The sequence below is a fragment of the Marmota marmota genome, unplaced genomic scaffold, assembly GCF_001458135.2.
Source record: "Marmota marmota marmota unplaced genomic scaffold, marMar, whole genome shotgun sequence".
NCBI classification, from domain to species: Eukaryota; Metazoa; Chordata; class Mammalia; order Rodentia; family Sciuridae; genus Marmota; species Marmota marmota.
Genome location: NW_025999982.1, coordinates 27,657,688 through 27,672,123, shown reverse-complemented (window position 1 = coordinate 27,672,123; position 14,436 = coordinate 27,657,688). Strand labels below are relative to the sequence as shown.

Sequence of the window (14,436 nt, the reverse complement as noted above, 5' to 3'; positions counted from 1 at the left end):
TCACACATCCCACCCACATTTAAATAAAGAGAATTACATAAGACATGCAAACTAATGGTGGGGATTTTGCTGGCCATATTGGAATTCCTCTCACCACAGTAACTATTTAGCTGAGAAATTAAACACATTTACCCCTTTCTATACCTCATTGATTTGATCTCCTCACTATTTATGACCCTACCATCTTACCATAGTCCTTGCCACATAGTAGAAACTCTCAACATATTTGTATAGTGAATATACAAATCATGAGGGTATGAAGGTAGATTGAATTCATGTGTATTCTGCAAAATAAAATATCATATAGACGTTTTTAAAATATGAGTACAAATTATTATTCAGCTATACAATATATTATGCATAAAATCATTTATGAAGTGACAGTTAAATTAACTTTCCACTAGCAAAAAATAAAATCCAAAAACTAGCCTCAAAAATAAATACTAAATGTAGATAATTAGAACAAAAAGTTATGTTTGACAAATTTTTGTAGAGGACAATTTATTTCTTTATGCACTTGTGGCTGATGTTTGTACAACATAATTTCCCTAATTTTTCAAAGAAAAATACTTTTATTATGATGAAATAATATCCAAATAACTTTAATATGCCATATTCAATCTCATAATTTAATTACAGAGAAGAGGTCTTGTGCCCATTTGAATTGTTAATACAAACTTACCATAGCTGTTGCAAAAGTAGCTCTTATTAATTTATTTATTTATTGAAGAAAACCTTTATTTCTAAAAATAGATACTTGAAAGAATTTTTGTGGTTCCCCCCCCCTTTTTTTTGCTTGTCACATTTGGAAGTCAAAGATCTGAGGGTCTATTATATTTCATACAGTTTTTTATTCTTTTTTATGGACACTATATCCTGTTGATTCCTTTACACACTGTTGATGTCTTCAGCAACCTTTAGGTGTTCTTTTATATCTTTTTTTTCTTTTGGTCACAGTTGGGAAAATTATAAGGATCCTTAAGTTTTTAAATTTCTCAAACTACCTTTGTTTTTATAAACTTTGAGATCTTAAATCACTTACTCTCATACTGTATATTATCCCCTCATCTCTGTAGTTGGCAAATTACTTAGAAAACCCAAGACGTTTAAAGATTTAATTTTAACTGGGCTTTTGTCACTAGCCATTCATGGGTTGCATGTATGTCATTGCTCATGGACGCCTAGTGGATAGAGACATCTGGTGTCTGGGAATAACCAGTGGACATTTCCTCTGGTCAATTGCCCAGGGACAATGTGAATCTCTTTCCTGTTCTGCAGTGGCTTACACAGCACCTGAGATGGGTGTGACCTACCAAGATGTCAATCAACCTGCTGACTGCAAGACATCAGGAAACCAGACTCTGCCCATGAAACCTTATCCGTGCCTTTGATGTACCCCCTTAAATAAACCACTGGAGCCAATTTCCCATTCCAGAATCCATGTGGACTAGATCTATCAGGGGCTTCGCCTTATGTAAATATATTTCTGAGTATCTGTGTTTTATTACTTATTAATTATCTGAGATTGTAAGTTTTAAGGTGGCTTGGATTCCCCTGGGAAGAACGAACCCTACAAAGAGACACTGGCCATCCTTCCTAGCAAAAGACATTGTTTTCTCAAAGTATATAGCCAGTAACTTTTAGATCTCTGTTTATACATATTTGATTTACATTTTCATGAATGAATGCTATTACTGGGATATTTCCCCAGTAGCTGATCTTCTCAATATTTTTAACATGCCTTGAAAACAGACATTTAATAATCATTTTTCTTTAATGGACTAGTTGGTTCTGTTCATGCTTTACATCTGTTTGATAGGGATTCTCTTGGGTCAGCCATCCTGTTTCTTATCTCTAAATATTTGTGTACATTCCAGACAATGGCAATCACTTTATCTAGTTACTTTTCTGATAAAACATAAATCTTAATTTCAGGAATGAGGTGTTTCTATTAAGCTCAAAAGCTTATTCCAGTACTCTTATTTGGTGTTTATTTGTTTTAAGAATAGCAACAAATCCATTAAGCAAAGCTTATAGTGATAACTATCTCTGGGGTACCAGGAAGAAAACACAGAAGCATGAAATCATTAATAATGTACTTTCCTAATTGCAGCATCTTCAGAGAGCACTGTTGAACAAGAGTTGGGGAATAAAAAAAAAAACAGTTATTTTTAAAACTGGTATTTTTAAAAGTACTGTCACTTAACATTGCTTCCTGCTGGTACTTTGTTAGATGAAGCATAGAAATCATAAATAACATTACTTAAATTGTAATGGGGAGAGAGAGACAGAGAGAGGGAGAGAATCACAATCACAATGTGGAGGAGAAATAAGTCACTGTACAGTGAGTAAATTGAATGCATTTATGCAGAAATCTGCCAGGCAGATGACAGCATTTGCAGGAATGGTTCATCAGATAAGCACTGACACTTGGACTCTTTGCTTTCCAGGTTTGCACTGTGAATTTGGGCCTTGTAAGGCTAGCAACCCTTGTGAGAATGGAGCTGCATTTAGCAAGAAAACAGATCTGGAAATATTTCCCCTTAGGTTCCAATGCCAATGTGAGAAAAGCTTTGCAGTTTCACCCTGTGAGATCAGTGTCAATGAATGCAGTTCCAGCACTTACCTGTACAGATACTGCTGTGACAGTGAGTTCACTCAGCCACTGTTGTAATATTTGCAGAGCAATCTAATTTAAAACATGACATAACAATAGGAAGGTCCATATATATGAACATAGCCTCTCTTGAACATCAAAGTCAATGTCAGCAGTACTAGGTACCGCTCTTCTGACTAATTTGTTTACATTCTTGTTCATTGCAATTGTAGAAAATGAAGGATGCAGCTATTATGTTCTGGTTATCAGAATTAACTATTTTTGCAATTTATTTTAAACTGTAGATTATTAAAGGTAGTTATTTATAGTCATGGGAAAGTGTTATTTTTAAATGATATTTAAAATTATTATTTTAGCTCATAGCTCATCTCTCTCTCTCTCATGCACACACACACACACACATACACACGTGTGCGTGCGCACACACACACAATCACACACTTCTTCCTGATGAAATAATATAAATTCATAGAGGGAAAGAATAAGGAAGAAAAGAAAAATATGTAAGCATATAGAGAAAAAAGAGGAAAAACAAGAGACAGAATATTTAAACACTGATTTTTATGTGGGATGACCTATTTCATTTTTTGTTGAGACTCAGGAAAAACTACATAAAATGACATTGCAGGGGGATGTAACTAAGGGGTATGATAAGGAAAACAGGTGAACTAAGAGTCCACCTTCTTTTGCCTTATCTTACCTCCTTTGAATATGTTTTTACATAATCCTTTGGTCAATGTGTAAATAGTGAAAATAATGTAAAAACTCATTTCAATAGAAGGTCATTTACATAATATTTATAAACAAAACTAATATAAATCCATGACTAAATTTTCTAGTATAAATCAAGAACAAATAGAGTGAGACAATATGCTTAAAATATCTCAATAAAATTGTTATTAATTGTCATAAAGTCATGTAATTCATAAATTGTGTAGGGAAAAAAATACCCTTTTATTTCTTTACTTTAAGTACTTAAACAATTATTTTTTGTGACGTCCATTTTTTCCTGTGGATCCAATTTAATAACCCAGGTTTTCTTCTGGTACATTGTTCATTTGTTATCTTTTTAGCCAAAAATGATCAACATTTTTATGTAAAATAAAAACAATTTATTTTTAACAATTTCTGTCTTTCAGATTCTTTGATAATTCAAAGTTACCTCTTTTTTGTTACTTTCCTTTAAAAATAATTTATCACTCATCTATTTAGTTATAAACAACTATGATAAAAGTTAATTTGAGTCTTTTTGTTTGTTATTTACTAATATGCATTAGTGTCCAAACCTGAATTCTAATTATAAACATATTTTAATTATCATTATGATTGATGGTATTTCACAATGTCTTACTGACATATTATATGGCACACAGTTTTAATTTAATTTATTATTATACATAATTCCATCTATAACATACAAAGAAGCATTAATTGGCATTTTTATCACAATGATTTATTTAAAACTACACTTATTTTTTGAATCATTTGCATTAAAAATAAATGCTCCATGAAACTATAAGTAAAACAGAAGTAAATGTTGTCTAAAGGCTACTAATTCTGTGTGTCTCCCTTTTCTCTTGTTATTGGCTGGGCTGCCTTGTTCTTCTTAGAAGCCATAGTTGTACATGCTTACTGAGGCACAGCTACAGAAATCAAGATGCTAATAATGTCTATCACATTCCACCATTATTTCTAACCCCATGCCCCCTCCCTTTGCCTCAAACCTCTCTGCCCTATCTAGAGTTCATCTATTCCTCCCATGCTCCCTCTCCCTATCCCATTATTAATCAGCTTCCTTATATCAAAGGGTTATTAGACATTCAGCATTTGTTTTTTGGGGGGATTAGCTAACTTCACTTAGCATTATCTTCTCTAACTCCATCATTTACTTGCAAATGCCATGATTTTATTCTCTTTTATTGCTGAGGAATATTCCATTGTGTATATATGCCACAATTTTTTTATTGATTCATCTATTGAATGGCATCTAGGTTGGTTCCACAGTTTAGCAATTGTGAATTGTGCTGCTATAAACATTGATGTGGCTGTGTCCCTGTAGTATGCTGTTTTTAAGGACATTAAGAAGGAAACAAAATTATGTTCAGAGAATTTGTACAAACTCAGATTTACATATTTTCAAAAATATAAAGACCAAGATGCTGGTTCACACTAGCAGAGACCAGAAACATAACAAATCCCTATGTGGGATCCTGGTTTGGATCCCGAAACAGAAAAAGGACACTAATGGAAAAACTGGGGAAATTCAAGAAGTGTTAAAGATTAGCTAATAATATTGTACCAGTATTGATTTCTCCCTTTGGATAACTCTGCTATGTTTATCAAAGATGTTAACATTAGAGGAAACCAGATAAAGAATGTACAAAATTTTCCTATTAAATAAAAGAAGAAGAAGAAGAAAGAAAGAAATCAAGATGCTGCTTAAATTCTGCACATTGCATTGAAAATTCTGTTGCCACCTAGGACCTAAGCATTCAATGAGAGTAATAGCAGGTACATATGCAGAGGCAGAGTGGGAATGTAGATACATGGTGAATCCTGGAGATAATGAAGGACCCAGGGACTGTCTACAAGTAACTATAAGTCCATTCTTGCTCCAATGACAATTCATGCTGTCACCATTTCCCTGAAACGTTTCAGATACTGTTTTTTTCATTGTTAATGATAATTTAATTATTTAAAAATAGTATACTTACATGTGAAAGCTCTTTTTTAAACTAAGGGTTAAGTAGATAAATATTAGCTTTCAGACCACTATTTGAAACTTACTTTGCAATTCATTTTCTACCCATAGAACTTTAACAACAAGTTAACTTGTATATTAAACCTAAAACAAACTAGGAAAGTTCATTGATGCAGACATTAGCTACTAATTATGTTTTGTGTGCTGCCAAAAAGACTGAGAGTGTGAGAAAAATGGATATTTTATATATATATATATATATATATATATATATCAAACTGTTATCAAATGTCCATTGTAATCTTTCTTATTTCAAATAATTAAAGTTTTTTAAGTCAATAGAACTGAACAAGGTAGCAGTGTAGGAGATACTGTAGATCAGTGTGATAGAATATTAAATATAGAAATGTGTAATAGAGTATTAAAAATAGGAATTCACACTTTATTGGTTTAAAGGTGAAATGCATAGCCGATTACAACATTTTAAGAGTAATTTACATTACTGTATCTGTACTATGATTAAAAGAGTATAAAATAGTTTTCTCTTCTTTGTTTCAGCGCTTGGTAGCTTTTCCTGCTTATGCAACTCAAGTTATGCTGGACAAAGCTGTGAGTGGGACACTGATGACTGCATCCTGAATGTCTGTGAGCAAAATTCCACCCGCAAAGATCTGCATCTTGTTAGTATCCATTGGTCTTATTAATATATCTTAATGAAGAATAGCATAATTTAACCCCTACAAATTTAACCCCTACAAAAGTAAACTTTTGCTCTATGGTATGTCCACATTTGAATACACCTACACATATTTTTTTAAGGTTAGGAAACAGAAAATCAAACAATATTATTTTTAACTTCACTGTGTTAAAATATTTACTCTATGCCAGTTGGTATACATACTATATGAAAAATAGATTCATAGCTATCAGTGATTACTGCATTTGTATAAATTTTCAGAAATTCTTCTAAAAGTGCTATAAGTCTCACAGTCATTTTTTTTTTTTTTTTGGCCTAACTTGAGGTACTGAATTCACATACATACATTCACTGTAATTCACTATCTTAACTTTTGCTGTGATTTCCATCGTGTATTGAATACTCCATCATTTCCTTCATTCATCTGTACTAGTGCTGTCCCTTCTGTACATATCCATTTGTCATAGCCTTTGTCACAAGCATGTGCCATTCTGCTTTAAATGAACTGTGACACAGTTGGCAAATCAATGGGATCCCCTCAGGCTCCTCATTTCTCAGAAAGCCTGACATAAAACACATCTACTCAAGGTGGACTCACTTATTCACAGGCCTCAGAAAATAAATGACATACAACAAAAGCTAATGCTACAACACTGGTATAGGCTTATACTTTATTCTTTAGCAACAGAACCAATTTCTACAAAAAGACTACAGTAGTTGAAGTTAGAAAGCAAGTCTTTCAAAAACAAATGTTTTCATCAAAATATTTTGACTATCATCAAGGGTCTGACACTGTTTGTTTTTACAACGAAAGGATAATTTGCAGCAATTTTTTTTTGTTTCCCACAAGGAAGGCAGATACATAAAAGAATAATTGTAATTAATGTTTGAATATACATTACCAGCACCAGGGATGATCCATAGGTTATTGAGCCACTATACAGGAATGTGTAATTTCCTGTAGCTTCATCTTGATTCATAACAAACGTGTTATCTAAATCAGGTTAATCTAATCCCAGACTCAGGGAATACATTAAGAATGGTCAGGAGATACTACACTGGTCTCTGAGACAAGAGAAGTTCTTTCAAAGAAAAGGTTACCTCACCTGCACATAGGATGTAAGAGGTAGGTGTGTCCTTTTCTAGAACTTGTAGCTTCTGGATTGTATACATCTAGTTGCTGTTTTCAGGCCTCAGATAGATGACTCTGAAGGCAGCAAAGACTCACAATTGAGAAACCCAGACCTATGATCCATTGTTGAATCCCTAAGTGAACTTCCCAGGTGCCATCTCAATATGTGGAACTAATTATAAGAAATCATTATGGCCTCTTGTTTAGAAAGACTAATTTTCTTTTAGTTGTGGGTAAATTATCCAATGTGGAACATTCATGTATGGTTGATTTTTTTTAATCCTATGGCTTCAGCGGCAACTTCAAAAATAATAGTTTTTTTTTTTTTTTTTTTTTGTTTTGTTTTTTAGTAGAAAGAACTTCAGACCCCAAAACATAGCATTCCACTTCTAGGCCTGACCACAACTTTTGTGTATGACACTAAACTTGGTCATTTGACAAGTCAGGGGCTGACTTTAGAGGATGAATCATACCAAACCATAGAACATGCAAATATACTATTTTTTTCCATTATCTACTTTCCAAATTTCCTATAAGAACTTATTCAGACTAACTTTAGCATCAGCTCAAATTCTTGATTACTATTTCTAGAAATTGTTAAAACAAGAATAACAGAGAAAGCAGCAAAGTTAAAAAAAATCAAGTTTCTTAATAAATTTCACCTAGATTATCTATGTGACTAATTAATTAAAACCTATGTTTATACACAAGGGGACTATTGCAAGTATTTAATGCATATGTATATACACACATTATATATCAGTTTCAAGGAAAGAATTGTCATTGGCTTTGTGATATCTTTTCCAAGATCAGTGTTGTGAACACAACAGTTTGTTTTTAAAAAGTTAAGTGATGTTCAAAGTATTTTGTAGCTTGTTGATATTGCATCTGGGGCCCCAAGACTACCCTCACATTTGATAATTCCCAAGAAAGACTAAGAACAGTTGTTTTACTCTTTGATAGTGTTTATTACAATGCAAATTTATAGGTTAAAAACAGAAAAGGGAAATGACACACAAGATCAAGTCTAGGAAAAACCTGGGATGTACATCCCACATGTTCAACTCTTAAAGATACGTGGACAGTGTTTAAACATCAGAAACAACTCGGAACAACGTGTATGGAGTGTTGCCAACCGGGGAAGCTCATGTATGGCTTGGTGTTCAGAGTTTCTATTGTGGGTCACTCACAAAAGCATGGAGGTCCTACATCATTGAGTTTCTCTGACTGGTTTCCCACTCCTGTAGTGATCAAGGTGACATAGCATTGACCTACAGCCCCAGACATGCAAAAAATAAATACATATATAGAGGAAAGAAAGACTTCCAGCATTAATTACATGATTAGCATGATCTAGTTTGCATAATTGAAGGTATCAAGTTTCAAAGATATCATTATCAGTCATGATATTCAATGGCTCTTATGTACCAGTCCTTTCTTCAGAATATTCAAGGTTGGAGTACCCAAGTTTGCTCAGTTAACTTTGTTACTCAGATATTTGGGTAAATATTGAATTTTGGTATTATGACAAATGGTACACAATTAGAAAAACAACATATTCTATAATAATACACTGAAACAAAAAAAATTATCCCCAAGACATTATGTCAAAGAGAATGGGCTAAAATAAAACTCATACTTTTGAAATAAAGCTTGAACTAGACATTATAAATATATGAAATAGAGTAAGGTTCAACTTGAATTTACATTTTCTTGTTTTCACTAACTCATTGGTGAAAAAATAAACTATGAAATGCTGAATGCTTTGTGATGGAAGATAAAATTAGAAAGATATAGAGTAGGATTTTTCTAAAGAATTTGTAATAATCTTTAAACACAGAAAGATGACTTTATTTCATCTACAAGGCATTCATTCACATTTGGCAAGAGTCAGCAGCCTGTCTGTTGCAGGGCAGGACCCTAGACCAGCCCAGGCACTCCCAATCACAGGAAGCTTGCTGCTTCTTTAAGCTTGGTGTATGTGTAGCTTTAAATTAACCTTTTCACACATGCCACATTATCTTCTGATTATATGGGAGCACCATGATGTTGAATTTAGAATATAAAGCAGAAAATCAGGAGACTTTCAAAGCACAGTGAGAGGTTCTCCGTAACAATGGGCCAGTTTTCTTCTTTTCCTTTTTTTTATGGCTCAATGAACCTAAATAAACAATGAGACTGAGAAAAGAATGTTGAATGTTTATCAAAAATAAGATACAAATGTTAAAAACAGGTATCCTGAGACTTAGCCCCTCCTGTAACTGTCATAGGCATATTTGAAAGTAACTATTTCTTTGTGGTTGTTTAAATATGTATGATCAAATTAGTCTAGTATTTTCCTCTCATTTTATTTTCAGTTTCCTCTGTATCCTACATGAATAATGAATGATTAATTTTAATAACAGCAGGAGAAACAAAAATAGTGCAATAGAACTAATATGTGGAAAGAACAGAGTTTTTATTCATATACAACTATATGAACACTCAGACATATGATACACTACAGATTTACATTTTCTCCTGTGTAGCCAAAACAAACTGAGTGTTCTAGTAATAAATAAATAACTATTTTTTTTTACCTTTGCCAACTACATGGTTGGAAAATTCATGTTAGTCCTTTGAGAGTTAGCTGTTTTCTCCTGTTGAGATTATAAATGCGGGGGTTGGATAAAGTGGCTGCTATTAAAATGCCTATTGTGCCACCTCTTGTCCCTTTTAAAGGTAGGTTAATCTGCTAAATGATTCTAATCCTTGCATGCCATATTTGATGCCCTGGACCTTTTCTACTTCTCTCCCCGCAAGCACATAATGCTTAGCTAGTTAGGAGGCAGGTCCTAATGCTTCTACAATATGTCCAATTGCACTATCTGAAACCTCCAGATTCTGCACTGTCTTTAGGATTACAAATCTCCCATCAGCGCACAATCCACTGCTCACTGTCACATTCTTCAACCTTCATTTCTTTCATGCCCTCCCTCTCCGTAAAGATTTGCTTAATCTGATTTGATGGAAATTAACACAGAGGTTCCTACTCAGTGTCAGAGCTTGGTAATGCCTGAATTCTTAAAACTCAAAGAATTGTTTCAACAATGTCCTGATGGAGAAAAGAAAAGAAATAATTTCTACAACAACAACAAAGACAATGGTAAATTAGATTATTCACAATTTACCTGTTACATAGGAATGTGGCAAAATTTTCCAGCCTTAAATATCTTAGATCATAAATATAACCTTTGTATTGACTGTGTTATGTCTTAATATTGCATTTAAGTCATGGGTTTTATGGAATTTTGCCTAAAATGTCAAACCTGATAGAATTAGTTTTTCTATACTCATTGTTTAACATGTTTGTGTTAAACTTCTTTTAAGAGTAACTTAAAAGGGTACAGAGAGAATTTGGAAATTGTCTGACTTTGACATGAATTTGCTCTGTTTTACTGCAATTCACTTAACTTATTTGAGCCATTATATATATATATATATATATATATATATATATATATATATATATATATTAATATTTATTCAAGTTCACTACATATAGTTTTATTTTATTGATTTAAGGACTATATAGCTTTGCATTTTACTTTCATATCATTATATATGTGTATTCACACACATATACAAGCTATTGCCAATTACAGGCATTTAAGTATGGGCAGTACCAACTATATCAGTTTCTTCAATAAAACTTAAGAATTGGAATAAATTGTTTTTAAGTAGGGCATTGTCTTTGAAAATACACATACTTAAAGAAGGCTGGGCATGAAATCCAGTAGTTAGGGTGCATGCTTAGGCTATACAAAGATGTGTAAGGCCTGGGTTGAATCGCCAGCATCCAGAGAGAGAGAGAGAGAGAGAGAGAGAGAGAGAGAGATAAAGGAAGGAAGGAAATGAAACACCAAAGTTATAAATAAATCCACACTAAAGAAAAATTGCAACATTAGAGCATGCATATGTGCCCAAACACCTGGAAAATTTATGCCTTGTGATTTTGGTGTGTACTTCTGAGATTCACTGGACAATGTATTTAGATGGCATTTCCTAGCTTTAAAATTCCATACTATTAAGGCTGGGACATAAGGGTTTCTATTCGTGTGTACTGATAACTGATCATGATATTACAAAACTCCTAAAATAGAAAAAAAAAAGAGAGAATTATCTGAAAGATCAAGAGATTTAGCCTCTCCTTTAGCTTCATATTTCATATCATCTTCCTTTTATAATACTATTCTTTCTTTTTTTTATTTGCCATCTGTTTCAGTATTGTTTTTAAGACAAAGGGTATAAATTCTAAACATTGCATTACATTCATATGGTGACTTAACAATATATTGCTTTCCATTCACTGTTGTAATAACTTAGTGAACTGTCATCCTCCATGTATATTGACATTTGCTAATCTGAAAATCAGTGCATGAAATTATAGCTTCTTTTAGAGACTGGCTATAATGTTTGAAATCATTTTAGGAGTATTAAAAATAATCAATAATTGATTGATTTTAATTATATCCCAAATGTTCAGTTAAGACTGTTGATTAAAATGAGTAGTTGAAACATCTCTAGCAGTGAATACATAGCCAAAACTTTAATCTAAATCTTGATGTGTAAGCTGAAAACCAATCTCATAGTTAAAAGAGGCACTGCAGTGACTGGGTCATACAAAACAAGGTTCTTTGGTCCTGGCCATTCTAAATACCGTAATTTGTTTATACAGTCTTCAGATTTGCCTATAATTTAATGCTCAGAGTTCAATTTTTATTATATAGATCCTAAGTTTAAGAATATACTGAGAAAATTTAGTGTTGCATTTATTCCTATGATTCTACCCTTTCTACAATAGAGTATGGAATTGTTTTTCCTGTACAGACCATGACTAACACAGAATTTTAGTTCTTTCATCTCATGGTCTACACATTTTTTTCAATACATTCCTGTCAATTGTCAATTTTAATTATGTTTATTATGCCTGTCTGAAGCATCCCCATTTCTTTCCCTCAAATCTGTTCTTTGGAATCTATGTTTGCTCTGAAATGAATAATCAAAATTCGGGGGATTACATACAATGTAGAAGTAAACAGAACCTAAGAAAAGATGTGTTGATCCAACTGAATAAACAAATAAATGAACATTAATGCTTTAAACTTTTGAAATCTATTTTGGAAGCTCAGACATATTTTTCTTTCTTTCTTATTTCAAGATTCATTACAGAAAAGAGAGGTTTACAGATGGTTGAATTTTGAGGCTTAAGATATCCATGGAGCAGTATTGAATTTCATAAATATTGTGTGAGAACATAACAGCTCAGTGAGAGGAATTTTCCAATTTCAGTCTCTCTAATAAAAATGGACAGTTCCTAGAAATTGTCTAGTTTAAAAAATGATTTAGAAGAAACTGAACACCATTTTTATCGCTAATATTATTCAAAGAGCATAAATAAGTGAATTTGTTCATTTTCAAAGAATTATGGAACCAATTAAGCTTAAGTTCATTTCAAAATAAACATTGTACTTTTGTATTATTTGAATAACTATAATTGTGACTCCTCTCTGGAAAACTTATTTCTGAGAAATCAGTGGGGGATTACAGTCCACAGTAGCTGTTTTTTTTTTTTTTTTTTTTTTTTTTTTCCTAGTAAACGTTCTTTCTGCCATTTAGATGTATGCTATTTTTCAGTCTTTATAAATTGTTGCCCCAAACTAATGTTCTGTGGGCATTGTGTTCACATATTATTTTTAGGAAAATCAGAAAGGAATAAAATACACATCTTCCTTCAGGATGACATGTTTCTTCAACAATATATTATAAACTGACAACCATACCTTTCAAAGAGTGTAGATCCTTTATCTTCATCACTGAAGAACTCAATTACTAGCTTCCCATTTCATTCAACCTCCCCCCTTTGTCTGTAAAAGGCTTTATCCAAAGTGAAAAATCTAGTAAATTTAGGCTAAAATAGGACATCTATGTGTAGAAATAAGTTTATGTGCAGGAATATATGTATGCATGTATACACATACACAGAAAAGAGAATACAGGTGTTCCATAGTCATCCATGTACATCTAAGTAAAAGAAAAATTCTACGTTTCATAAAAATAGTTCTGGAAATGAAATCAGTTGCTTCATACTATGAAGTTGTCTTGCTTATTTGATAGACTGTGGATATAGATGAGATATATATTTAATTTACATTTATTAGAGCTAGGACATGAATAACCTCTTTCTTTAAATTAATGAAGAGAATTGGTTGGGAATAATAGTCAGTGGTATTGTGTTCATAATAGTGTTACACTGTTAGCATATACTTTAATATCAAAAGGATGAGTTTGGAAGAGAAAGTTGGATTCGAGATAGATATGTTTGCTCTCACTGGCTGTATTATCTCAAAAAAGATACTTAACTTTCTGTGCCTTATCAGTTCAATTTAATAAAGAATATGTTAGAATAGTAGCTAATTTGTAGATTGTTATGAAATTAAATACAAATGATTCATTCTTTTACTGCGTATTAAATCTGTAACATACTGCTTGCCACATAAAAAGCAACTAGTCAGCCGGGTGTGGTGGCACACACCTATATTCCCAGCACCTCAGAAGGCTAAGGCAGAAGGATATAACTTTTAAAAGTAGCCTCTGCAAGGTAGCGAGGACATAAGCAACTTAGCAAGAATCTGTTTCAAAATTAAAAATAAAAAGAACTGAGAATGTAGCTTGGTGGCAGAGTGCTCCTAGAATCAATCCCTAGAAAACAAAACAAATAGTAAACAAAAATAAGAGGATGGGGGCAGGAGGACTGGGGTTGTGGCTCAGTGGTGGAGCACTTGCCTAGCATGTGTGAGGCACTGGGTTTGATTTTCAGCACCACATGTAAATAAGTAAATAAATAAAATAAATATCCATCAACAACTAATAAAAATATTAAAACAACAATAGCAACAACAATAAAACAGCCACTAATAAAATAAATCTCATGCTGAATTATGATGATGATCATTATCATGGTGATAATTTTAACTCTGAAGAAAAATAAGTTTCACTGAGTTGGGCTAAAACACTTTGAATTTCAAAGCCAGGGTACTTTACTCAAGCTTGTGGAACTGAGTTACAATAAACTGTGATCCAGTATTTTTTTTTTTGTTAAAAATAATTTATTTACTGACCATTTAATTTCATTATTGATACATTCATTTTATGCTAAATTTATATGTATATATGAATGCCAAATCACCACTGCTGTTTCTAAGAATCTAAGAGTATTATGGATTCACCCTGGAGATTCTGAATTAGTA

At 32.6% G+C, this 14,436-nt stretch overlaps 1 protein-coding gene across 1 annotated transcript in view; it reads left to right on the top strand.

Annotated features, from left to right (window-relative positions):
* The window catches only part of Eys (eyes shut homolog), a 1,560,564-nt gene that overhangs the window by 389,394 nt on the left and 1,156,734 nt on the right, over window positions 1–14,436 (top strand). The window contains 1 exon segment of the mRNA XM_015487393.2: window positions 5,877–5,998. Coding sequence (XP_015342879.1) covers window positions 5,877–5,998 — 122 coding nt within the window.